General features: G+C 35.1%; 1 protein-coding gene across 1 annotated transcript in view; it reads left to right on the forward strand.

Annotated features, from left to right (window-relative positions):
* Positions 1–25,262, forward strand: part of ADGRB3 (adhesion G protein-coupled receptor B3) — a 707,437-nt gene that overhangs the window by 624,252 nt on the left and 57,923 nt on the right. Inside the window, exons 21-24 of the mRNA XM_045867061.3 lie at positions 15,615–15,765; positions 18,341–18,410; positions 20,933–20,999; positions 23,479–23,564. Of these exons, the coding sequence (XP_045723017.2) occupies positions 15,615–15,765; positions 18,341–18,410; positions 20,933–20,999; positions 23,479–23,564 (374 nt within the window). The remainder of the gene's footprint in view (positions 1–15,614; positions 15,766–18,340; positions 18,411–20,932; positions 21,000–23,478; positions 23,565–25,262) is intronic.

Here is a 25,262-nt window from a genome sequence, read left to right on the forward strand (position 1 = left end):
CTCTCAAAGTGCTTCATTTACTACAAGAGCATAGTTCATGCATTGAGAGGCTGTAATTGAGAACTGAATATGAATCATAATCTGATTCCTTTTAGAAATATGCACTTGGCACATTCATATTGAACTGAATAAGATAAGTAGGTACTTAGAAAAGACAGATATTATTTATATAATATTAGCTTGATTTGAAATGATTCAGTTATTTATAAAGTACTGTATTTGGTTCATTTGAATCAAGTCGATTCTGCACAAAGCTTTCTTCCTTGTGGAATCCTGGCATTAAGACATTGTGGTCAAAGTAGGAGGACAGATTGTTAGATGTAATTGGATTCTCTTTCTTCTCTCTTTCCTGCTCCAGTACTAACTTTGACTACTGCCACGCCTCTCCTCAGAAGGCAAAAATGTATGGAGAAGAATAGAAGGAGGAAAGGTTGGAGGTGGGGTGAGAGGAACAGTTTTCACCCTCTTAAAATGAGGAGAATGAAATTATAGCTCTTTATAGAAGACTGGGAACACATTTCAACTCCTTCTCCACCCCTCCTTACCCTCTCCCCGTCAACCTTGGGCCCAGATCTCTCTTTCTCTCCCTACGCTACTGTTATACTTGTGAGTAAAAATGGAAGGAGTTTCTCAGCTCATCCACAGTACTTTAAACTGTATAATTTAAAGTCATGATATAAGAATAGAAGACTATACTTAAAATATTTGGTAAAATCTATTTTTGACATAATGGTTTTTGGGATTTTGCTTCTATTTTCCTCTTGACACTTTTTACTGTTTTGGTTGTAATAAAAATTTTAAATATGATAAGAGAAAATAGTATAAAGTAGGACATGTCATACTGAAACCCAGGGTCTTCATAATAAAGCTTGGGCTCGACCAAGAAACATTGTGATCCAGCGGTGACCGTTTCTAAGCAAAGTTTGAGGTTATTGTATAATACACTACTAATTTTTTAATGTTGTGAAAATAAACTAAAATAATATACTTCCTGGGGTGCCTGGGTGGTTCAGTCAGTTGAGCATCTGACTCTTGATTTCGACTCAGGTTGTGATCTTGGGGTTGTGAGATAGAGTTCCATGTCAGGCTCCGCACTCAGCAGAGAGCCTGCTGAAGATTCTTTCCCTCTCCTCTCACCACTGCCCCCTCTCTCTCTCAAATAAAAAAAATTTTTTTAAGTGTTGTACTTCCTCCTCTCAACCAACTTTTTGCTAGTCTTAATTAGGCTGTGCATTTAAAAGTGAACTGAACTAATAAAATTTAGTTCTATTTTATATTGATAAAAGAAATTAATTTTAGGAATCTGTCTTATTGAAAAAAGTAATTGAAGTATCTTTATCTTCTTGACTTTACTCATTACAGTAATTCAATTTAAACACATGCATGTCATAATTGCTTGCAAGTGTGTTTTTACATGTATGTTATTTTTATGGTTTTGTGTAAAATGTTTAAAACTTGCCTCAGACAGGATTTTTCATACACTGGGTACTCAGTAAATATTTTGACCCTAAATTCTTCAGTGATATAACCTTTTAAGACATGGTAAAGAAAAAGATCACTATGGTTTGTCTGGACTAAACTGTTCTTTTCCAATAAATGAATGTCTTCCAAATAGGTATTTATAGCCATTGCTTATAAAAGTAATGATACTAGAAATAGTGTGTTTTGGCCATCTGTTATTTTTGTCCAATCTGGATTATAGTACTCTGACCATGGTCATCTGTTCCACCTGCTGAGAAACAGAATCTAGCCTGATAGGGTTCTAAACCTTTAAAGGTAATTGTTTATTAAAAGATAAGAAGCAGCTTGAGACACTTTTTCAATCTTGCTTCAGAACAAGGGATTTGTTACATTGTGACTTCAGCATTTCCCAACCAATGGACTAAAACTTGATTTGTTCTTGGTAGTAGCTTCCATTGTTTCCATAGAGCTGGTTTATGTCTTCTTAGGCATAGTAGTAAGGAGTGTGTCATGAGTAGTCAAAGGGGGATGAAAATGGAACCATGTACCAGATGGTCCATTAAAACAGGAATCCAGAGAAAACCCCTCCAGAAAAAATAGCAAAACCAGTATTTCTTTACTTTTGCAGGGGCCTTGAATTCATGATTTCAGAGGTGGATGGAGGGAGGTCTGTACTATAGTCTCTGGTTTTGAGCTGATAAATGCATGATTACTCAGCTCAGAGTAGCTTCAGTGTTGCCTGGCAATTCCATGTTATCTGGTTTTCCAGTTCTCAACAAAGAGAATTTCCAGTCTGTTCAAATGTATTCAAACCACTGATCTCCTTTCTATATCTTTAGCTTTAGCAATGCACTCAACTCCTACTCCAAAGAGAATTTGGTAGCCATCATGTTACCTTCCCACCACAAAGTATGCTGCCTTATCTACATTTTCACCTAGTCTTTGTTCCTTGCTACATGTTTTAAATCAAGAGAGGACTTTCTTCTTATCAAAGGCCAGTTCTTCTCATGTGCTTTAAATTTCATTTTTATCAGATTTCTTCTGTACTTGATGCAAACAGTTCTCTCTCCTGATTCAGTTTCTTTATTTGATTCTTCACTTAACATTTAAACATACTTTAGTATTTCTCATTGTAAAAATAAATCTTGTACCCAATTCCCCTTGTAATAATTATAAAAACACTAATAACTATGACTCCTACTATTTATTTAGGACTTAGTATATGCCAGATATATTCTAAGACCTTTCTTTTTTTAACTTGTAGAGGGGAAAGAACAAGAACGTCTTGTCATACTTAGCTCTGGAGCTTCACTTCATTCTTGCCAAAGGAGGTAGGGCCAGTAAAAGGGTGCTCTCTTCATAGAAATCTCCCTCTGTCACTAATAGTTCAGGAGAGAGTGAATGATGGCCCCATCTAGGGTCCTAAAAATAGAGAGGTCAATGAAGTCAATACACAAAAGGATAAGCTAGCTTAACAAGGAGGGTGAAAAGTTAATTTTTATACATGTTGGGTTTGAAATATCTGGGGTTGGGTGGCTCAGAGAGAAGGAATAAGGGATTTGAAAGGTAAGCACAAATGGAACTATCCAATCTCAGGGTTGACATTGGTACTTTGAAGTAGAAGTTCTTTGAGATCTCCCTAAATCACCATACCCAGAGTCCTAAAACTGCCCCAGTGATCACATTTAGCATAATTCAACTGCTGTGGTTATTTAACATCAGCTGTTTCCCGTCCGGTATCCAGAGAAATCCAGAGGACAGGATCAAATGGTAATCTGCATTTTTCCAGAATACCATCAAGACCAGCATTACTCTGTTTTGCTCTTTTTTGTTGTTGTTGTTCCCCCACACCCTTCATTGTTAGCAATTTGATTCTGTTTTCATAACAGGTTCTATAAAGAAGTCTATCAGTTCCAGCATCATTCTAAATTAAAATATGAATGCCTAGCAGAGGGCTCCATTTTCATTACTCTTTCCAGAACTTTAGGAACTGGCTAAGACTAGATAAGTTACTCAAGTTACTCTCATGGGTTGAGAATTTATATGAATGGTCATTATTGTTTAATACTTTTTAGAACCCACTGAAAACTAAGCACTTTGCATTTTTTATGGGTAATTTTAAGGTAACCCGATGTAGTAGATAGTTTAACTGTCATCCAACAGATCAAAGACTTTGAGGCTGTGAGAAGTAAATAGTTTGTGCGAGGTCACTCATTTGGTAGCTTCCATTGCTAGGAGTCTGTGATTGTTCAAGTTGCTGATTGTGAACCCTGGCTGCACATTAGAATCACCTGGGGAGCCTTAACAATGCTAATGCTGAAGCTCCACCCTAGGCTGATTAGATCAGAATCTTAGGGGATAGCATTAATAGTTCCACAAGTTTTAGAGCTCCTCCGGTGATACCACTGTGCAACCAAGATTGAGAAATGCTCTCCTGTCTCTGAAGGCTAGGACCTTTTCACACTGTGCCACCTCTGAATCAAAAACTATTTTCATTGCATATTGAAATAGTCTTGTGACAAGTCAGACTGGTGATTAAACTTGATAAATAGAATAAACAAATGTTTTCTTGATATAAAAGTGTTACTTTCCTTGGCCTTCCTGGTCCTCAGAGAAATACTTTGTCTAGAAGCCCCAGCAACAGAGCTACAGAGTTTTGTTTGCTCTGCTTGATACAAGTTGAAGGCAACTTTATATTTCCATTACTATTATTCCTTTGTGAGTGACCATATATGGTGCTTAATTACACCAGAGGATATAAATCCACCCGCAATCGATTTTTCTCTTCAGTTTTAGAACACAGTGTAAATCAATTCTTAGAGATATCTTAGAGCTTATAACACATTTTTTTTTTTTTTAAGATTTTCTTTATTTGTCAGAGAGCGAGCACAGATAGGCAGAGTGACAGGCAGAGGGAGAAGCAGGCTGCCCGCTGAGCAAGGAGCCCGATGCAGGACTGACTGAGCCACCCAGGCATCCCGCTTATAACACATTTTAAAATTTCTAAGTTATTTTTTTTTAAGATTTTATTTATTTATCTGAGAGAGAGAATGAGAGAGAGAGAGAGAGAGCATGAGAGGGGGGAGGGTCAGAGGGAGAAGCAGACTCCCTGCCGAGCAGGGAGCCCGATGCGGGACTCGATCCCGGGACTCCAGGATCATGACCTGAGCCGAAGGCAGTCGCTTAACCAACTGAGCCACCCAGGCGCCCAAAATTTCTAAGTTATTAGTAGAGCTTTAGCTGAACTCTTGGCCTTATTTAGCAAGTGACTTAATTATATTTAATTTTGAATAAAATTGTTATTTTTCTAAGCCTGGAGATAACAGTGTATAATGAAGCATCTGCTGTGTACAATGTACAAATGTCTGGACTCCCAAAGGACATATTTCAAAGACTCAGATTTTCCTGTTACATGTGACAAACTTCCCGAGGTCTTCAAAATATGAACATGTTTTCTGCAAGATACGTATTTTTGACGTCTGTGAAACAGATTTTTATCTCTATTGATATCTATCTATCATTTCTTTTTAATAGTACTGCCTTATTTTAATACAAAATTATAAAAAAATCTAGCAAATAAGAATTATTACTGTTTGAGGTACTCATATTTAACAACTGCTTATGTTTCTTCATTCATTATTTCATATCATACATGACTTTATATTAGCAACTTCTTTTGTTTTCCAAAATTTTTTTTTCAAAAAAGATGGATTAGAGAGATAATAATCTTTCTTCATCATAGCTTTGTGCCATAGTTTTTAAGCAAGGATTGTAACTTTTTAATGGTGAAAAAAGAGTTTTCAAGAGAAAACTAAAGCCTATAAAGTCTCTTCTATTGATATTTTCCATTATATCCAAGAGGAAGAATGAACAGGCTAAGTATTTGGGTCTGTGAGAGACATTTGTCAGTGGTCTACAAATGACGTTGTTGATACAGCATGTCACAGCAGCTATAGGATGAAGGAAGTTGAATGAAGTGACATTAACAGAAAGCTCTGACTGAATTAATACCATAAAACCTTTAATTTATGAAATGATGAAGCTTATAGTCACAATGCCCACTGGGCATCTCACTGGGATTGAGGTGCTCTATCCAGATAACCTCAAACTACGTTTGCACATGTCTTGATAGAATCTTCATAACCAAAACTATACTTTTAAATGATGAATTTTTTTCTTTTTTTTGGTCATGTTCAGTTAGCCAATGATGCATTCTTCTTTTGGTTGTGATTTGGAAAAAAAAAAAACTAATCATTTAATGTCATTTTTGTTTGTATATCATAGCATCTATTTATTCACTATCTACATTCTGCTATTTTAAAACGATTTGCACTGGCTTGAAGGGATATAGTATAACCATAGAAATAGAAATATCAGCAAAATCAAGGGCAACATATTGTAATGAAAAGAATATATATTAAAAAAAAGAATATATGCTCCTTCATTTGCTGCTTATGTAACTTCAGACAAGTTATTTAACCTCTCTGAGCTTCATCTCCTCGTTTATAAAATATTTATCTTACAGCATTGTTGCAAAATTGATGTTTAAGGCAGAGTAGGTACTTGATAAGTTAGCTTTTTATCATGCATTAAAATGTAGTCTCAGACATTTTCAATTATGTTTGTTTTGCCAAATAAAAATCCATGTATTTGCTTTTAATTGTGACCTTATTAACAGCTATTATTTATTGAGCACTTACTATACGTGAAGTTATGTGTTCTTTGTGCAAGCCCTTTTTATCCATTATCTTATTTCACTCTCACAGTAATTTATTTTTAGTCTGTAAAAAACACTTTTTCTCAATAAGGTAAACAGACAGTTATTAATGCAACCTTTAAAGGATTGTCTTTAAAATCACTATAATGATGAACCAGAATTTCTTCCCATAGCGTCATTCACTTGTAAGGAGTTACAGGTGCATTTCAGAATTCTATTGTATGTGTCTTGTGCGTGTTTTATTCCACATGAATAGCAAGATATACATATTTATAATTTTTTCCAGTTTTATTAATAAATAACTGACATACATCACTGTATAAGTTTAAGACATTCAGCATAATGGCTTGATTTACATATATTGTGAAGTGATCACAACGGGTTCAGCCAACATCATCCATCTTTTCATAAAGTTACAATGAAAAGAGAAGAAAGAAAGCAAGAAAAAATTTCTCCTTGTGATGAGAACTCTTAGGATTTACTCGCAACTTTCCTGTATGTCATACAGCAGTGTTAACTATAGTCATCATGTTGTCTATTTATTTATTAAAGACAAATTAGTGTGAGAGTGGAGGAAATTATCTAAATTCAAATAAGAATTGCTTCATATGGAGGAATGATTTAGGTCGTCTAAGATTGTTAAATGTTGCAGTAACTTCGGTAACTCTTGATTTCCCCATAAATACCGCAATTAAAGTATACAGATATTGATACTGTTTGAGTTTCTAAATATTCTACTGAAGTGTTTCATCTCAAAATTCTGTTTTTCATATTTCTAGCAAAAGCAAGCTTCTCTGCATTCTCTATTCCATGGAAGGTTTTTTTTTTTATATCCTATATCTCTCATCAAAATCATTTTCGCTTTTTGCTTTTTGAAATATTTACATAATAGGAGTCTATGATTGCTTATTTTTAAATGCTAACACCCTTTGATTTATTTGAATGTTGGGAATAAGGTAAACATGGTATTTTTTTCTTAGAATCCTTGAAAGTCTGCCAAATGAAAAGAATAAATAATTATATTTTACACTTTAAGAAATTCATCTCAGTACTAATGTAATAATATTTTTCTAGTTGGACTTAAGGAATCATTAAGATTTAAAATAAATTAGTAAAACAGACATCTTTGATAAAGAAATAGGAAACATAGATAAGCAACCTTAGAAGCAAAAAAACAGTATTTCTTAAAATTTATGAGAACATTATATACAATCATATAGTATAAGACATTGGAAAATATAAATGAAATGGATAATTTGTGGGAAAATATAAATTGCCAGAATTAATTCAAGAAGAAATGAATAGCTCAGACTTTTAATTAGACAGTATTCATGCTATTGTAGAATTTTAGAGCTAGGGAAACCCTTAAAGACCCTACAGTAAAAATCTCATAACTTGTGAGAATGTTAAGATTCAAAATCTTTGTGGGAAATTGAAAAAATTCCATTAGTTAGATTTGGAAATTAGAGGGGTGCCTGGGTGGTTCAGTCATTAGGCATCTGCCTTCGGCTCAGGTCATGATCCCAGGGTCCTGGGATCGAGCCCCGCATCGGGCTCCCTGCTCAGCGGGAAGCCTGCTTCTCTCTCTCCCACTCTTTCTGCTTGTGTTCCCTCTCTCGCTGTGTCTCTCTCTGTCAAATAAAAAAAAAAAAAATCTTAGATTTGGAAATTAGAAAGCCATGGGTGATTCCTGTAAGAGGGAAATTGAGGGAAGATGCTAGATGGAAAGAAAATGTGTAAACATATAGTAAAGAAGCTGATGGATAGCTTCACCTTTCAAGAAATTTGACCACAATTGGAAAGAGAACAATCCGGTGAGAACCTCTGTGAATAAACCAATAAAAAGAAGGTTGATTGTTGGTTAGTTGAAGATAGAGATCTCAACAGATTTGTAGGCTAAGAGATTAGGTATATAGGAACTAACTAAAAGAGAAGAGTATATAGTTGACCAAATACAGGATCAAGCGTGGTTACTATGTATCAAACTTACATGTATCATGCCATTTAATCTTCACAACAGTCTTATGAGGTAGATGCTATAATTATCCTCATTTTTTTTTATGAGAAAAGAGAGGCACACAGATTTTAAGTAACAACCAGTAAGTGCAGCAGTCTAATGTGTGAACCCACAGTGCCACTCCAGGGACCTGTCTCTTAACTCTATTACACCATCTCCTGGAAGGGAGGAAGGTGTAGATGAAATTAAGGGAGAAATTTCAAGGTAAGGAGTATAGGAAATAGGAAGATATGCACCTCATCAGTAATGGTGAAGGCAAGGTTATCTGATTTAGGAATAAGGAGGAAGGTTGAGAGGATAAAAAAGATTATGAGGATTAGACTATGGATGTGCAAAAAATACTGTCAGAAAGCAGTGTGAGGTAGTTAAGAAAATACACAAGCCCTGGAGTCAGAGACCATGTTTTAACTCCTCCACCTCACTCATTAACCATGAGATATTGACCAAGTAACAGTCTCTCCAAACCCTCCTGTGCAAAATAGGAATGGTGATCATCTGACTACATATTATTCTGTTTTATGTCATTGGGAAGACTATGCTTCTTTCTTTTTTTTTTTCTTTTTAGACTTTCTGGACTATTCTTTTTTTTTTTTTTTTTTAAGATTTTATTTATTTGACAGAGAGAGAGACAGCGAGAGCAGGAACACAAGCAGGGGGAGTGGGAGAGGGAGAAGCAGGCTTCCCGCCAAGCAGGGAGCCCGATGTGGGGCTCGATCCCAGGACCCTGGGATCATGACCTGAGCCAAAGGCAGACGCTTAACGACTGAGCCACCCAGGCGCCCTCTGGACTATTCTTTGTAGTTAGTTTTCCCTATGACTTAGAATTGGCTTATCAAACTAAAAGAAAAAAGTTAAAATTTGATGGGAATTGTATTGCATGTATTTATCAGTTTGGGAAAGATTGACATTTATATGACACTAATTCTCCAATTCACATGCATAATATATTTTCCCATTTAATTGTGTCTTGTTTTGTGCCCTTTAATTAAATGTTATAATTTTCTACATGAAGCTCCTGTTAAATGTATTTGAGTTGTTTTTTGTAGTTTCTATTGTCATTATGAATAGGACCTTTTCTTTCATCTGATAATCTTTCCCTAGTGATTTTGTTTCATAGGTGCAATTCCTTTTCTCAGTTTCTGAGGAATTTAGACTGTTTTTGAAGTTTTTATTTTTCTGTCACCTCTGTGGTCTCTCCTCACTCCCCCACACTTTTTCTTTTCTTGGCCTTTTTTCTTTTTTCCATGTTGGAATATTTTTTCAATTATCTGAATATCATTGGCTGTATATTCATATATAAAAGCAAGGCCCTAAAAACTGACTTAAAGTTCTATATGGGTAGATGGACTTAATGAAAGGTAGATTTCACAGTATGTTAGTGAAGGATGAGCCAGCATATGAAGATTTTTTCCCCCTTCTGGGGTAAATTTTAATCTCTGACCTGCTGGCATCCTGGGAGCAGAAGTAAAGAGAAAATTAGAGGAGGGTGCTTAGGGTTTAATATTTATGCTTGTATCTGCCTTATATGCCTACCCATTAATGAGACTAATTAATGCTTGAGTTTAGAACCCAGCCCATTCAATTTTCCAGAGACTAACCCACCCTATCACAGTACAGGACTTGACTGAGTTGGGGAGGAAACACAGAGTTTCAGCTATTCTGTATATAGATTTTCAACAGCCTCTCTTTCAGCCCCTTGCAAAGTCCTCCTTCTGTTTCTGGTCCCTACTGTTTCCAAGTATTAAAACCTTCTGAAGGTCTGCAGAGTGCATTGGGTCCATTACCATCAATATTTCCATCACTGCCTCCCAATTCTATAAGCACTCTGATAATGTTCTCTGTCACTCTAAGTCAGTTATGCCTTATCTCAACATCTGAATTGGCAACATCTTGAGTTCACTGTTGTCTACTGCCTTTTCTTTTTTCTGTGGCTTAATAATTCGTTAATTTTAACATGGTTTGGGAGGGAGAAGAGAGATAAAGTTGTCATAATTAATTAGACATCTTGTATTACATTTTCCGATGGATATTGATGGTGTATAGAAAAAATTAATTTTATATATTGACCTCAGTGTACAGGAAATGTAATTTTTGTGCATTTATCTTGTATCTAGCCACTTTGTTGGTTCTTCTTCTTATTTCTAACAATTTAAAAATAGATCCTCTTGGGTTTTCTATTTAATAAGGAGATATATTTCTTTTTTTCTAAGTTTTTATTTAAATTCACGTTAACATACAGTGTAGTATTAGTTTTGGGTATACAACGTACATACAACACCCAGTACTCATCACAACCAGTGCACCCCTTAATCCCCATCACCTATTTAACTGCCCACCCACTTCCCCTCTGGTAACAACCATTCCTTTGTTCTCTATAATTTCGAGTCTGTTTCTTGGTTTGCCTCTCTTTTTTTCCCCCTATGATCATTTGTTTTGTTTCTTAAATTCCACATATGAGTAAAATCATATGGTATTTGTCTTTCTCTGACTGACTTATTTTGCTTAGTATAATACTCATCAGCTCCATCCATGTCTTTGCAAATGGCAAGATTTCATTCTTTTTTATGGCTGAGTAATATTCCACTATATACCACTTCTTTATCCATTCATTAGTCAATGGACATTTGGGATCCAGCAATTGCATTACTAGGTATTTACCCAAAAGATACAAAAATACTAATTCAGAGGGGTACATGCATCCGGATGTTTATAGCAGCATTTTCAACAATAGCCGAACAATGGAAAAAGCCCAAATTTCCTGTGACTTTCTGAGAGCTGCATATTAAGTCTTTCATTATAAACTTAGTTTTGACAGTTTATTCTTGTAGTTTTCTCAGTTTTTGTTTCACATACTTTGAAAAATTCTTATTAGTTTCATAAAGACGTGTTCCTTTGGAAACTTCTTTATGACCTGCTTCTTTTATCAGGATGAAAAGTCCTTCATCTCTTTTAATGCTTTTTTTTCAACATTAACGTTGTGACATCTGATTTTTTCATGTTCGCATTTGCTTAATACAGCTCTTTTCATCTCTTTATTCCTAATTTCCCTGTGTCATTGAGTTTGAGATATGGCTCATAAATACATTACTAGATTTTGATTTTTTTATTCAATATGAAAGTTCTTAACTTTTAACTAATGAATTTAAAACATTTCCATTTCTATAATTTCTGATATGTTTGGAATTATTTTTGTTATTTTTTTTTCATTTATCATATGTTCTGGTTTATTTTTGTCCCTTTGCCTTCCATTAGTTAGGCTGATAAATTTTTTCTTTAGTTCTATTTTTCCTCTACTATCTTATAAATACATTATTTGTTTCTACCTTTTGTGGTTACCTTAACATTGTTAATATGCATGTTCAAACATATTTTTCTAACATCTAGAGCTAATTAGTATCTCTAATATTCCTCAGAAGAACAATAACCAAAAGGCTTAGCATACTTTTATTTTCTCCTGATCCTTTGCAACTTTCATTTCTCTCACCTCATTTATATTATTTTGAATTTTATATTTAAGTGGTTCTATTTTAAAAATTAAAATATGTATATTTAAGCTTTTGAATAAACATTTATGTAGACTTGATGTATTTTATTACTCTCTTTGCTATCCATTATGTCTTTTATCTCATTCCCTCCTCCTGGATTTCTTCTTATTATTATTGGTTTATATTGTCTAGCAGTTCTTTCAGAGAGAATCCAGAGGTAGTAAACTTCAAAGTTCCTTTAATTCTAAAAATACCTTTATTTCTGCCTCTCACTTGAATAATAGTTTTGGTGGGTATAGAATTCTATCTTCAAAGTTATTTTCCCTTAGAATGCTAAAGATATTATTCTACTGTCTTCTTATATCCTGGGTTGCTCACAAGGAATCTGATGTCAATTTGATTCTTATTTCTTTGTAAGTAATCCTTCTTTTGACTCTGACAGCTTTTAAGATTTTCTTTTTATTCTTGATGTTCACAAATTTCATCACAACATATTGAGGTGTGTGTGTGTGTGTGTGTGTTTCATCTTCAATTTATCCTTCAGCCCAGAGGATCTTTGATGTTCTGAGAAGCTTTTCCATAATCTTTCTTTAAATGCTGCCTTTCCTTGAAATTTTCTCTATTTTTTCCTTCCGAAAGTAGTTTCAAACAGATGTTAGAACTGTGTGTCATCCATGTATCTTAATCCCCTATTTCCATGTCTTCATCTCTAATACCTTGCTTTGAGCTGGGGTATCCTTTAGTCTGTACTCATCTGTTTTGTTTTTCAGGCATTTCTCACAGTCTCTAATCTACTACAGTTTATACTTATTTTCTTTCCAGTTATTTCATGAAATCTTTTTCTATTGTCCCTAAGGATTTGGGGTGAATGGTATGCATGAGGGTGACAGGTAGGAGCAGTGCTCAGTTTGCCAAGTTCATACCCTTTCAAGTTTTGTAATATCTGTCAACAACGCTCATCAGTTGTAAAGGACCAAACTGAGGTTCAGCAAGGCAGGTGTAGCAGAAGAATTGAATGATGTGCTTGAGGTGCTAGTGAGTCTCAGGTTTGAAATGGCAAGCTGTCAAGACTCAGCTGTTGTGTTGGGATGCCTGGTGGCTCAGTCAGTTAAGCATCTGCCTTTGGCTCAGGTCATGAACCCAGGGTTCTGGGATCGAGCCCCGCATCGGGCTCCTTGCTCAGTGGGGAGTCTGCTTCTCCCTCTGCCTGCTCTGCTTGCTTGTGCTCTGTCTCTTTCTCACTCTCTCTCTCTGACCCCCCCCCCCAAAAAAAGACTCAGCTATTGTGGGAGTCAAAAGTAGACACATTTGAATAAGGAGAAACTGTAAATCTGGAGGTCATGACAGTGAGTCCAGTAGTCGGAAAATTAAACAAATGACAAGATATAAACCTGTTTATAGAAAAAGTGAATCAGAGTTTGAGATTTATAAGTGTAAAAATCTCTAGTACTGAGGGGACCCAAGGGATGGTTTATCTTTGTGGGTTGCTGATGTGGGATTTAGGTTATGTGGGAGAAGAAATGAAAGAATCTTGAGCCCCGAACATTAGAATAGCCACCCTTGTGGAAACTGAGATGACAAATGTGGAAAATAAAAGAGTTTATTTGGAAATTGCTATTATATAAGTTGTATTTTTAAAAGACAGCTTAACAAATATATCAGTAGAAAAATTGTGTATGTTTCATTATTTTATACTGATTCTTCATATGATAATGAGGTAAAATGTATCTCCCTTTATTTTTCAGGAATATATATTTTGTTATACTCTTTATGTAAGATTAGTTTTGTGACTTTAGACCACTTTAGTCCATATATACACATTCTTTAGGTTGAGACAGCTTTCCTTCATAGTTAGAGCACTTTCTAGATATATATGAATATTCATCTCATCATAGTAGAATGCTATTGCTCATAGAAATGGTTCTTCTCTAGATTCTATACTTTTTTTCCACACATTGTGGCCATATTCCACACATATATGGCCATTGTTGTCCAGAGAGACATGAATTACTGAAATAAATGTCAGTAGTCCCAAGTTAGATGTATTTCAATTTTTATTAAAATTGAAGTACGTTATCAGGAAGTCCCAAGGCAACAAACATAATAAAGAGCAAATTAAAAGTCTCTGTATTGACACATTGAGCATTTTATTATTTCTTACAAAATTGCAGTGCATCCAGTACTTAACATTTAACATTTCAACATTTTTACATTGTTTTATATAACCTTATACTGAAAGTTTAAAAATGGAGAAGGAATAATTTTGCTAGCACATACAGTTGAGGTGAGACAAACTGGTGGAAGGAAATGACAGGTGAATTAGAAAGTGTAACTAGTCTTCAGGTATTAAAGGGAAGAGTTATCTTTGAAATTCAAATTGGGATCAGGAACTGCAGATCAGGAGTGAGCAAAGTAGTCAGCTGCAATTATTTAAAACTTAACTTGGAAGAAAAGTCTGAATGTCTTGAGTATAGGCGGAATTACAGTTGATTAAAGCTACATTATGCCTGAAGCAGGAATAAAGGTTTAAGGAAGAAGGTTTTAGAACTCCATGACTTTATCATACTGAAAGTTGCCATGTTTGTGAGAATAAGTCTAAGTAACTAAGTATATTTAAGTGCTACATAAAACAAGGAATCATATGCCGAAAACCAGCAACACTTTTTTTAGTACTATTTTTAAAATAATGATGATTATGGTCATAATCAGTTGAAGTACATGCTATATGCCTAGCACAGGGCTATTCAGCTTCTGTACATTATCTCTGAACATTTTAAAAAAAAAAGCTGGTGAGATAAACATGGTAAAGTTCTTTTTATAGGATGGAAAGAACTACAAAGCTAAATTAACATCTGGTAAATTTCAGCAGAATAAACAAATAATAGGAATAATTTGGGCCAAAATTTTAAAAAGATATTCTGCCTTAGCAGTATACTGGAGTGGAGGCGAGAAGATGGGGGTTGTACTTTTATTTCTCTGTTAATGAGTTGTGTTTGTTTTTTTTTTTTTTCTAATTCTGTGTTTGCTCTTTTCAATTTCTGGAAATAGCAAGACGGAGACTGACAGAGGAAGAGGGTAGTTTAGTTACTGGTTCTGATTGATGAAGACTTGCATTTGAACAAGATTTACACAAAGACATTATACCAGTAGTCAAATAAGTAGCAGCCCTTACCAAAACGAAGGTTCTCCCCTTCGCGGAGGAGTCACAAGTAACTAATGGTTAGCATGTTCAGAATGATTAAGTTGCATCAAGTAAAATATCTGTGAAATTATGGCTGTGTACTGCTAGTGACTTGATTAACTTTTCAAAATGATTTGATTAGGACACACATTGTAATGTAATAATACAGAACAATGTATTAAGGACTTTAAAATACATATGTTATTTTTGTATTTTGGCTCTTAGCCAAATCTCATTTTATACTTTGGTCTTACACCAGGAATATCACATTTGTATAAAAGTAGTTTTTCCTTTTGGATGGCTGTTGGGGTGTAATCTTAACATCAATACAGATAAAACAACCAAGAATTATCAGCTAAAATGGAAGGATAAAGAGTGTAGCCAAAAGAATTATGCAAGATGTCTGTAACTTAAATTAAACCAAAGATAGGACCATTCCCATAATTACATTTCAAGTAAAGTAGTAATTGTAATCTCCCTTGGGTTTTAATTTACATTCAGGCTTCTCCTTATAAAAAATTGAACATGCAAATGGAATTAGGACGTATTTTTTTTTTCTATCATAGATATTGTATACAGCATAAAGACTGCAGGGTTTCTCAGTTCTGTAAATAATTACTCTGTCACACAGGAGAGGTAGATATTTGAAATAAAAGCAATGAGTTGAAGATTAACAATCCCCTGGAGGACACATGATGACCTCCCCCCCACCACCACCACCATATTCAGTGTGAGTCTTTTTTGTTTCCACAGAGCATCTGTACAACCACCACTGCATTTTTGCACTTTTTCTTCCTGGCTTCATTCTGTTGGGTTTTGACTGAGGCGTGGCAGTCATATATGGCTGTAACTGGAAAAATTAGGACACGGCTTATAAGGAAACGTTTTTTGTGCCTTGGATGGGGTAAGCATATTAATATACTCTTTTGTGCTCTTGTTAAGATGGCTTTGAACACATAATGAAGCTGTAGAGTGTGATTATCCCCAGGCTACTTTTCTTTGTGTTCAATTTGATATATGGAATATATATATATGGTCATTTTTTAACATTCTTTGGGCATTTGGAGTTTTAAAAAGGAGTAAATATTGGATGACCCGTAGCCAGTCAGTTAAGCAATGGTGTAAGAGGAGTCCTGGGATAGCTACAGGCAGAAAAGCAAAGTGTTCTCTGCTAATATGTCTTGAAAATGCAAAATGTTCTAAAATGTTCAGGGCTCAAAACAGGTACTTGTCATGTTCACTAGTCATGTACTCCCCATAAGAAAACTTCGAGAAGTCCCTTCCAAGAGAGCTCAAAGCAATTAAGGACTACAGCTATTCATGTCACAGGAAGAAAGTCATGTAGAGAATGAATTAAACCTCACAGCTAGTCGGAGAAACAGAATTGTTGACAGACTGAGAATTAATTATTTGCTTATCTTTATTAGGAAAAGTTTCTCTCAAATTGCCTTATGAAATGGACATCCTGAAGATCTGGGTTTTTCATAAGGCCAATTCTAATGTTTAATTAGAATTAATTAGCTTAGTTTAATTAGAATTAGTTTAATTAATTTAAGAAACTAGTTTCAGAAAACCTCAGGATTCTGTCATGTTTGCCTTTGAGTTTCAAAAGACTCGAACTAAAAAAATGGGGAATTTTGGGTCAAATACATAAAAAATACCTAATATACCAGAAGACTAGAGAATAGGATGTTTGATGGAGTCTGAAAAATTACAAGTAAGTGGACTTATTACAATAAAAGAATAATTCATACTGGAAAAAGTAGGATCCAGATCACTTAAAGATTATCCATCAGGTTTCAGCAAGGTTCTGTCATGTGTGATTAATACATTAGGGCTCTTTGCACAGGCCAATGGGAAAGCCATTAAGAAGAAATTGGAGAATGTATTCTACTTACACTTTCATAAAACTTTTGTCTGGATTTCATGTCAAAGACCTTCTAAAGATAGACTGGTATTGAATCAGGGAACACTTTTTTCATGACTTAGTGCCATAGATCCAAGAAATATAGAATCCAGGTAAGTGACTTCCCCTAAGTATAAAGAATGGCAATTTTCTGGATTGGTAACTAGCTATTTAATAACACCATTACCAAAGATCTTGAGGAGAGGGCTCACAGCTGGTCTCCAAGTTTACAGATAATATTAAACTACTCGGGAAGCAAAAAAGCTAAGCCGATGGTGCTAGACTATCAGGAAGTCTGAGTTGGTGGATTAGTGTCATATGAATTTCATTATAGCAAAGTGCAACATAATAAATTTAGAAAAAAATAATCTAAATTGTACCGAATGAAGATTATTAATGCTTTAACTATGACCCAGGAGAGAATTTTTTCTAATGACTTGGTCTAGTCAATCAAAAAGTCAACTCTCTCTCTCTATACACACACACATATACACACACACACACGTGTGTATACAGGGTGGGGGGAGATGCATATCTGTTTAAAAATATGATGTGTCCCTCTAAGATGCTTCTCTTAGTTTTAAACTTCATGAAGGAATGTGATGTCACTTGAAAAGACCGAAGAGAATAGCGGGAAGGAGGGGAAATGATAGGAAGAAAGAAGATTGGTGGAGGGGACTCAAGGAGGTGATTAGATGATGGATTTTTCTACCTGGAAAGGCAAACATCATCTTACTGAAAAGAAGTCATGATCAAAATTAAAAAAAGAAAAAAAAAAAAGAATTAAACAGCATAGATTAGACTGAGCTCTGTTCACCAAAACACAGGGATGTTCCACTGAACTTGAATAAGGAGAGTGTGATTCCTATAAATATAAACTAAAAGATGTTAGGTTGAAATTGGCACAGGTATGCAGGCAATTGAATGCTAAGAGGGACTGATGAATGTGTGGAGAGATGCCTACCTAGAAGTCCATGAAGAGAAACTGTCATATATTTTCTGAATTTCGTTCAGGATTGTTAAAAGGAGGATAATCAGGAGGCCCCAAAATTAATTTCTTCGGGCCCTTAACCTTGATCCTACATTCTTGTTATTATAAGTAAATCATAAAGAATGAATTATGTGATATAATTTATTTTTTTCAAAGTACAACTGGATGTGGATCAATATGGGGCCAACTGAATGTCCCACTTCTGTGATATTCCATCAGAGCAGAATATCCATTTTTTGCCTTTCTGACTTTATAACCACAAATTTCCTTTATAACAGTGTAAACCCCTAGGGAAAAAATAAAAGATATACTAAATCTCTGTTATTAGTTTCCTTTAAACCCATGTCAAATGTGGTGGTAACCTAGCAACATTAGAGAAGTGCACTGAGTTAAAAGACCAGCTGTCGCCCTCATATTTTTGTACTTGAAAGAAATTTTGTAATGGAAACATACTTTATTGAAAGAATTAATGCAATGGTAGTTCCTTCAATGTAAGCATTTTGACTCTGTCCTAGCTTTGCTTGAGCCAGAGTGCACAGTGGTTATGGCTGAATGTGAAGTGTGACAATGCTTCTCTTGCAGGTTTACCAGCATTAGTAGTGGCCACATCAGTAGGCTTCACGAGGACGAAAGGATATGGCACTGACCACTAGTAAGTCCATCCACAGTGATAAATCATAAATCATCATCTATGCTTCATTAATCTTGGTTGGCACTGCTGATGGCTTGCATTTTGTCCCTGAGTCATTAACTATGGTAGAAATCATATTAGTGTGGAATGATGTAAGGGAGCTTAAATGCACAGAGGTTAGGAAGTAAATGCCGAAGCCCTGTGCAGAATCCTTGTTTCAGTTTCCCATTGCCTCATGAGACCAGTGCATTTCAAAATGTTTCAATATTTACTTTGTGCGTTTAATCTCAAATACATTTTTTTAGAACTGAATAAACCTTGGTGTTTACCTTTTAGAATATGATTCTGCTCTGAGCTTCTGATTTCACTAATGATAATATATATTGGTATCAACCAAGTTGTGTCATGTTAGTTCAGGTTTTGTTGCCATGTTAAGGTAATACTAAAACTTGCAGATCAGGAGAATCAGTAGAATACATGTTAGAAAATGCCTAGGCTATGGGAGAAATTAGAGGGAAGAAATAGGGTATGGTATCAGCCCATCCTAATCACAGCTGTAATACTGATAAATTCTGTGAGAGATTTTATAAGTAAGCTTTATGTTTAACATTTAAAATGTAAAACAATACACTTTCATATTTTACTTCATCTGCTCTTTCAAGCTGAGGAGGCAGTTGAGAAATGGTGAAAGAGATGTGCACATCTTATTAGAAGCATAAATTTTTAAAGTGAGATTTTTGGTTCGTCTTCAGGTTTGAGATAGGAATTACCACTAATTAGACCTTCTGGTGGGTTCATCCAAATGGAGATTGTGCTAAGACACATCATGTCACCTGCCCATCCGAAAGAAGTTTCCAAAGAGTTTACAGAACTCGTATCATTAGAACGCTTGTTTTTCTTCTGCAGTCTATATTATGTGAACACACAAACAGGCAAAACTCCCCAGTCATCTCTGTTGTAGAGGAGGGCTTACTACAGCACTATTATCTTTAAGCCATTTCTTTTTACAACAGTATGACTCTTTGGTAAAACCCAGTATTTGAAAGGCACTGTATTGGGGATGTAGAAAGAGATAGGATTATGGATGATACGGTTCCAACTTTCAAGGAGTTTGTGATTGAGACGGAATACAATATAATGAGTAATGCATGTATCAGTTTGAAGATTACCTTGCACAAAAATATAGTAGAAATGTAGTGGCAGTCTAAGGGATACCGACTACAGTGTTGCATCAGACTAAAGGCTTTTTCTCTAGTTATTTCATCTAAAAAATAGATACTAAATTATCAACCCCGAAGTGGGAAAGTAGAATTTTATGTGTCCATTCCTATGGCAAGGAGAAATAAGTAAAAGCAGACTTTGAATACACACAGACAGACACATGTGTGTTATGTATAAATTGATACATGTATTGGCATGTCTGTATGGGTAAGGTTACTAGGTTGAAATTTTTAATTAAGATATAATTTATGCAGAGTAACATTCACCCTGTTCAGTGTATAGTTCTGTTGGCTTTAACAAATGCCTAAGTCAGGTAACCACCACCACAACCAACGTAGAAAAGTATATTCTTAGAACAGATACAGAACAGTTATTGTCAGTGGTGGTTAATTTTGGAGGCAGCATGTTGATTCTGTGGACTTAAAGTAATATTGACAGGGTCAAATGTCAAAAACAGGTGCACGAAATAGCGGGCATGATTCATTGCATCAGCAGAGATAAAACATTTCCTGGTATTTTCCTTATATTGACTCTCCTGGACTCTGCACATGCAGATGGGCCACCTTACACCTTACGAAGCTTCCAGGGTCAAGCCCCATGTCTTCTTCATGGCCGTCTCCTGTGAGAAAACAAACGTTCTTACTCAAATGGGTTACCAGGTCTCTACCATCTCTCTAGCAACGTAAACCTGCGTCTCTTGGTGAATGGAGTAATTGAAATAAACACAGCTGCGCTTATTTTTATTCAAAAGCTTATCTTTAGTGAATTGGCGTAGTAGTCTGGGGCAAAAGTAAAATCAGAAGGAAAAAAAGTGTACAAAATATAGATTATCCATTCCCTGCAATGATGGCTTTTAAACCAATTTCTCCCAATATCTCAGTGGCCTCAAGGAAGAACCCGTAAATGACATATGCAAGACTCTAAAAGCATGCTGTTCTTGCTTAAAGGAGTATTTGAAATTTTTCATAATGGATATAAAGCAGCATTTTACAAAATTATGTAATAGTCACCTTTGTACTGGAAGTCAATATAAAAATCGCACTGCAAGAGTAATTTGTCTAAAATGTTTTAACTGCCTGAAAGTAAGGCCTTATATTAAAAGTTTCTTTTCTGTGAAAGGTATATAGTATTTCTCACACATGAGATGCTCTAATTTTAGTTTTTTCCACATCTCCTAATGCCTTTTTGTTTAATTACAAGCCTTTGAAATGTGCTAAAATTCGAGCACTAAGTACATACATATTCAAGTAATTTATATCATACTTCAGTGGTTTAACACTTATCACTAATTTTTGTTAGTTTTTATCTGATGTTATTTTTAGCTGCTGGCTCTCTCTTGAAGGAGGACTGCTCTACGCTTTTGTTGGACCTGCAGCCGCTGTTGTCCTGGTAAACATCAAAATCAACTACTTTTGTTTGTTTTCTTGGCCGAGAAAGACTACTTCGCTTCAGTTAGAGTGATGGTTTTGTATTTGTTGTGTAGAAATTTTAGAGTTCAATGTATTATTACTTAATTATCAGTTATTACTTAAATTTGAATATCAACTGCTATTTAGACCCTTATTACTCTAAAATATTCTTATTTTGAAGACTGAAGACTATTAAACATGGGAGTGTGGGATTTCTCTTACAGTAATTTCACATTTGTGAAGAAGTTCGAGTAAGTTTCAACAAATTCTTCCTTGTTAATGTACAGAATTTGACCCTTTATTATATCACCTTATACTATTCTGTATGATCTACATCGTTGTTAAGATCTCTTAATCTTGATAACTGCTGCCTGCTAGCAAATATCAACAAGAAAATACATGTCCAAATGTCAGAGTTTCTCAGCCTCAGTGCCACAAACATTTTGGACAAGATATTTCTTTGTCGTGGGGCTGTCCTCTATATTTTAGGATGTTTAGCAGCATCCTTGGGCTCTACCTACTAGACCAGTAGGAACGTCAAGTCGGTAAAAATCAACAATGTCTCCAGACATTTCCCAATATTCCCTGTGGACAAAAAGAACCCCCAGTTGAGAGCCCCTGCCATATTTTATGCATAAGGATTTAAAATGTTTCTTTTTGGAATCATGGGAACATGAAAATTTTCTACCAATTTTCCTTTCTTTCTCTCACTCTAATATTATTAATTACAAATCTTTCTGGTCTAATAAATCTTTAAATGAAAATGTAAGGGGGGAAACGGTCTGAATTAGTACAAAGATCCACATTGCTGTGCAATTAGAGTTCTAATTGGAAAATTACCCTTTGGTTTCTTGAACAATTCATTCAGTAAATTAGAAGCTAGCTGTATCTTTCTTAATAACTCTGTATAACATTTTCTTTCTTTAAAGTTTGCTCTCCCTCCTCTAAACTATAACAAGGAGCAGAAACTGTGCATGATTCACAAGAAAAAATCTAGGCATGAGTGTTAGAGAAAAGCATAGGGAAATTGAAACTATTAGACACATTTTTGTCTGCTGCATTGAAATCTTTTTTAATCAATTGAATTATTTCCCTAAGCTACTAAGTTAATATACATATAACCCTAAAATGGAGAAACAAAGAGTATGTGTGTAATTGAAAAACCAAAGTATGGTCTTTGGAGTAGTAGTGATGGATTCCCTCATGATTAAATTGTAGATCAATAGAATCCACGAAATACACTTTTTTCTCTTAGTTCATATAATTATAGAGAAATATGAAGATAAGTAAGTCTTTCTTTTGATCAAATGGTATCTTGCCAGGGAAGCTATGAAGAGTGACAACTCCTAAGTCCCTACCTAACAGTTGCTTTGGATCTTCCTTACACCAGTAGTTAAACAGATTTCAGCTTTATATTTTATCTGGCCAATGTGCTGGGGAAATGGAATTTTCTTTCCTTTTTTTTTTATTTTTTAACTAGTCATCCTGTTTAAAACAGATTTTTGTGAACTGCTAGTTTCGATGTAAAGGCTTCACCATTTGCATTGGGGGATGCACTGAGATTCTGTTGATCATGGAGGGTAAGGGGCAGGAAGGCAAAAAGAAGAAAATATTTTTCCTTGATTATCTTGTTTCAGCGTTGGACTGGATTCCTTTATCAGGAAGTGCTGGTAGGTTAGAGAACTGTGGGTGCTTATCATAATAAGCTGCTACAAATAGACCACAGCTATCTCTACAGCTTTTTACAATTTTACTTGAGAAAGAAAAATATGTGTGATTTCATTTCAGATGTATTATGCAAAAGACCTTTTAAGTGAGAGTAAGAGAGTCTTAGAAAATGCTGAGAAGTGTTCAGTAGAGCACATTATAAGAACTGGTGTTAGTGTCCATCTCTTAAGGGATTCTGGTGAGTTGAATAGGCTTTCCCTTTTCTAGAAAAGCATGGTACATCAAAATGTGCTCCACCCACAGGAGAAATAGCCACACCACCTCAGGAATGTAGGCATTCTATTGTCATTGCTGGGGACAATGACAAATCCTTAACACCTTTGCCTGCCTGGGTGCAACCTAGTCTCACACTGAGACTGAAAATCTTTTGACTCTCCTAGGGTAAAACTCATTTGGCCAATTGATTTTAGTCAGGGGTGACTTAGAATGCCAGATTGGTATAGTATGGCACCGTTTACAAGTTAGACAATTAAATGGTAATTTCCTCAGTGTTAACTGCAAAGCATGGAAATTAAATGTACTTACTGTACTTTAAAACTTTAAAGTAACAGACCACTGTTAAATTGTTCTGTTTCATTGTGCACTTATAAAATATTTGATAGGTGCTTTATATCACTATTGTGAGTTCAGAATTCAGAAATGGTTATTAATAAAAGAGGGTTTTCAGGAGAAAAGGGGACCTGATTCCCTCCAATATCATTGAAAGGTCAACCTTTGTTTCTGTTTGACAGGTCAACATGGTGATTGGCATTTTGGTATTTAATAAACTTGTTTCCAGAGATGGGATCCTAGATAAAAAGCTCAAACACAGAGCCGGGTAAGCTGCAATTGGTGGATTTTGAAGGTTCTTTACCAGTGAATCCCATACTCCAATTCCAGATCATCATTGACTGCATTTTAACTGTGCCTTGAATTTTGTTCTTGATGAACCAGCGTGTCTGGTAGATTCTGCCATTCAAGTTTTCAATGTGCTGTTCTTAAGTAATGCGACCAATATCTAAAAATAATTTGAAAGACCATTAAGAAAGTCTGGATTTGTTTGTGCATATTGCCTGTTTGTAAGATAAGAAGATTAAATGTTAAGGCTGGACTTAAAATGTTATTTTTTTTCAAGTTTTTGTTTAAATTCTTAGTTAACATACAGTGTAATATTGGTTTCAGGAGTAGAATTTAATGATTCATCATTTAACATATAACACCCAATGCTCATCACAAGTGCCCTCCTTAATGCCCATCACCCAGTTAGCCCATCCCCCACCCACCTCCCCTCGAGCAACCCTCAGTTCTCAATAGTTAGGAGTCTCTTAGGGTTTACCCCTCTCTCTCTCTCTCTCTTTTTCCTTCCTTTCCCTGTGTCCATTTGTTTTGTTTCTTAAATTCCACATATGAGTGAATTAGTATTTGTCTTTCTGACTGACTTAGTTTGCTTAGTGTAATACACTCTAGCTCCATCCATGTCATTGCAAATGGCAAGAGTGCATTCTTTTTTATAACTAAGTAATAGTCCACTGTGTGTGCGTATGTGTGTGTGTATCTTCTTTATCCATTCATCGGTTGATGGACATTTGGGCTCTTTCCATAATTTGGTTCTTGTTGACAATGCTGCTTTAAACATTGGGTGCCTGTGCCCCTTTGAATCAGTATAAAAATACTTATTCTTAGGTGAGCAAGGCCCCTTAGTTTGGGTCACAAAGGACGGGATAGTAGGCTGAACATGTCAGTGTGTGACACCATGAATCAAGACAAGCAAGCTCTACTAGGGCAAAAACACTGCATTTTCTTTGATTAATCGTATATTTCAGAAAATTTCTTCACATGAAATAATCACTAATGAAACACCATTCTTGTCGTATATTTTCATTCTTTATGATGTTTTGACTATAACTTGCTAGGAAGACTTATTCATAATTTTCACTTGCACATTTGAACCACTTATAAAATTTAGAAAAGCATCTCTTTTAATTTTACTGTCATTATGATATCACCACATTTAATGACTAATAACATTTCATAAGCAGGTTGATAGCAGCTTTTACTGTAAGGTTACATGCTCACCTCATTATATAAATTTGTAGAAATTTGAGTGAAATATTAATGCTTTTGAATTTCCCTTTGTATCTTTTCTTATGAAAACTTTATAGCTTTATCCTTTCTCTTTGTACTTGCATTCAAAACTTACCTACAATTGCTATTTCTTTAATAACTTATGTTACTATTTAATAGTCACAGTATTTGATCACTGACCAGTGAGAATTTTAAGTCCTTTATGTTTCTGTAATCTATGTAATGATTTATATAGTAAGGTAATCTAGGTATTGTTCCCCCTAGTCAAAGATGAGTAAAATGCTTTGAATATAAAAATTTGGTATCATTCATATCAAGCTTTAGAGCTGTAGTGGTGTAATCAGAACATCATTGGAAAAAAGGGGGGCATCACTTCCCACCTAGAGACTTTTTTTCACTTTAGGTGAGTCTTCATAGCATCTTTAACTAGGTAAACTTGAACTTGCACAGA

This window comes from Mirounga angustirostris, unplaced genomic scaffold, assembly GCF_029215605.1.
Source record: "Mirounga angustirostris isolate CCGP_5_RB_7025 unplaced genomic scaffold, mMirAng1.0.hap1 SCAF_8, whole genome shotgun sequence".
NCBI lineage: Eukaryota > Metazoa > Chordata > Mammalia > Carnivora > Phocidae > Mirounga > Mirounga angustirostris.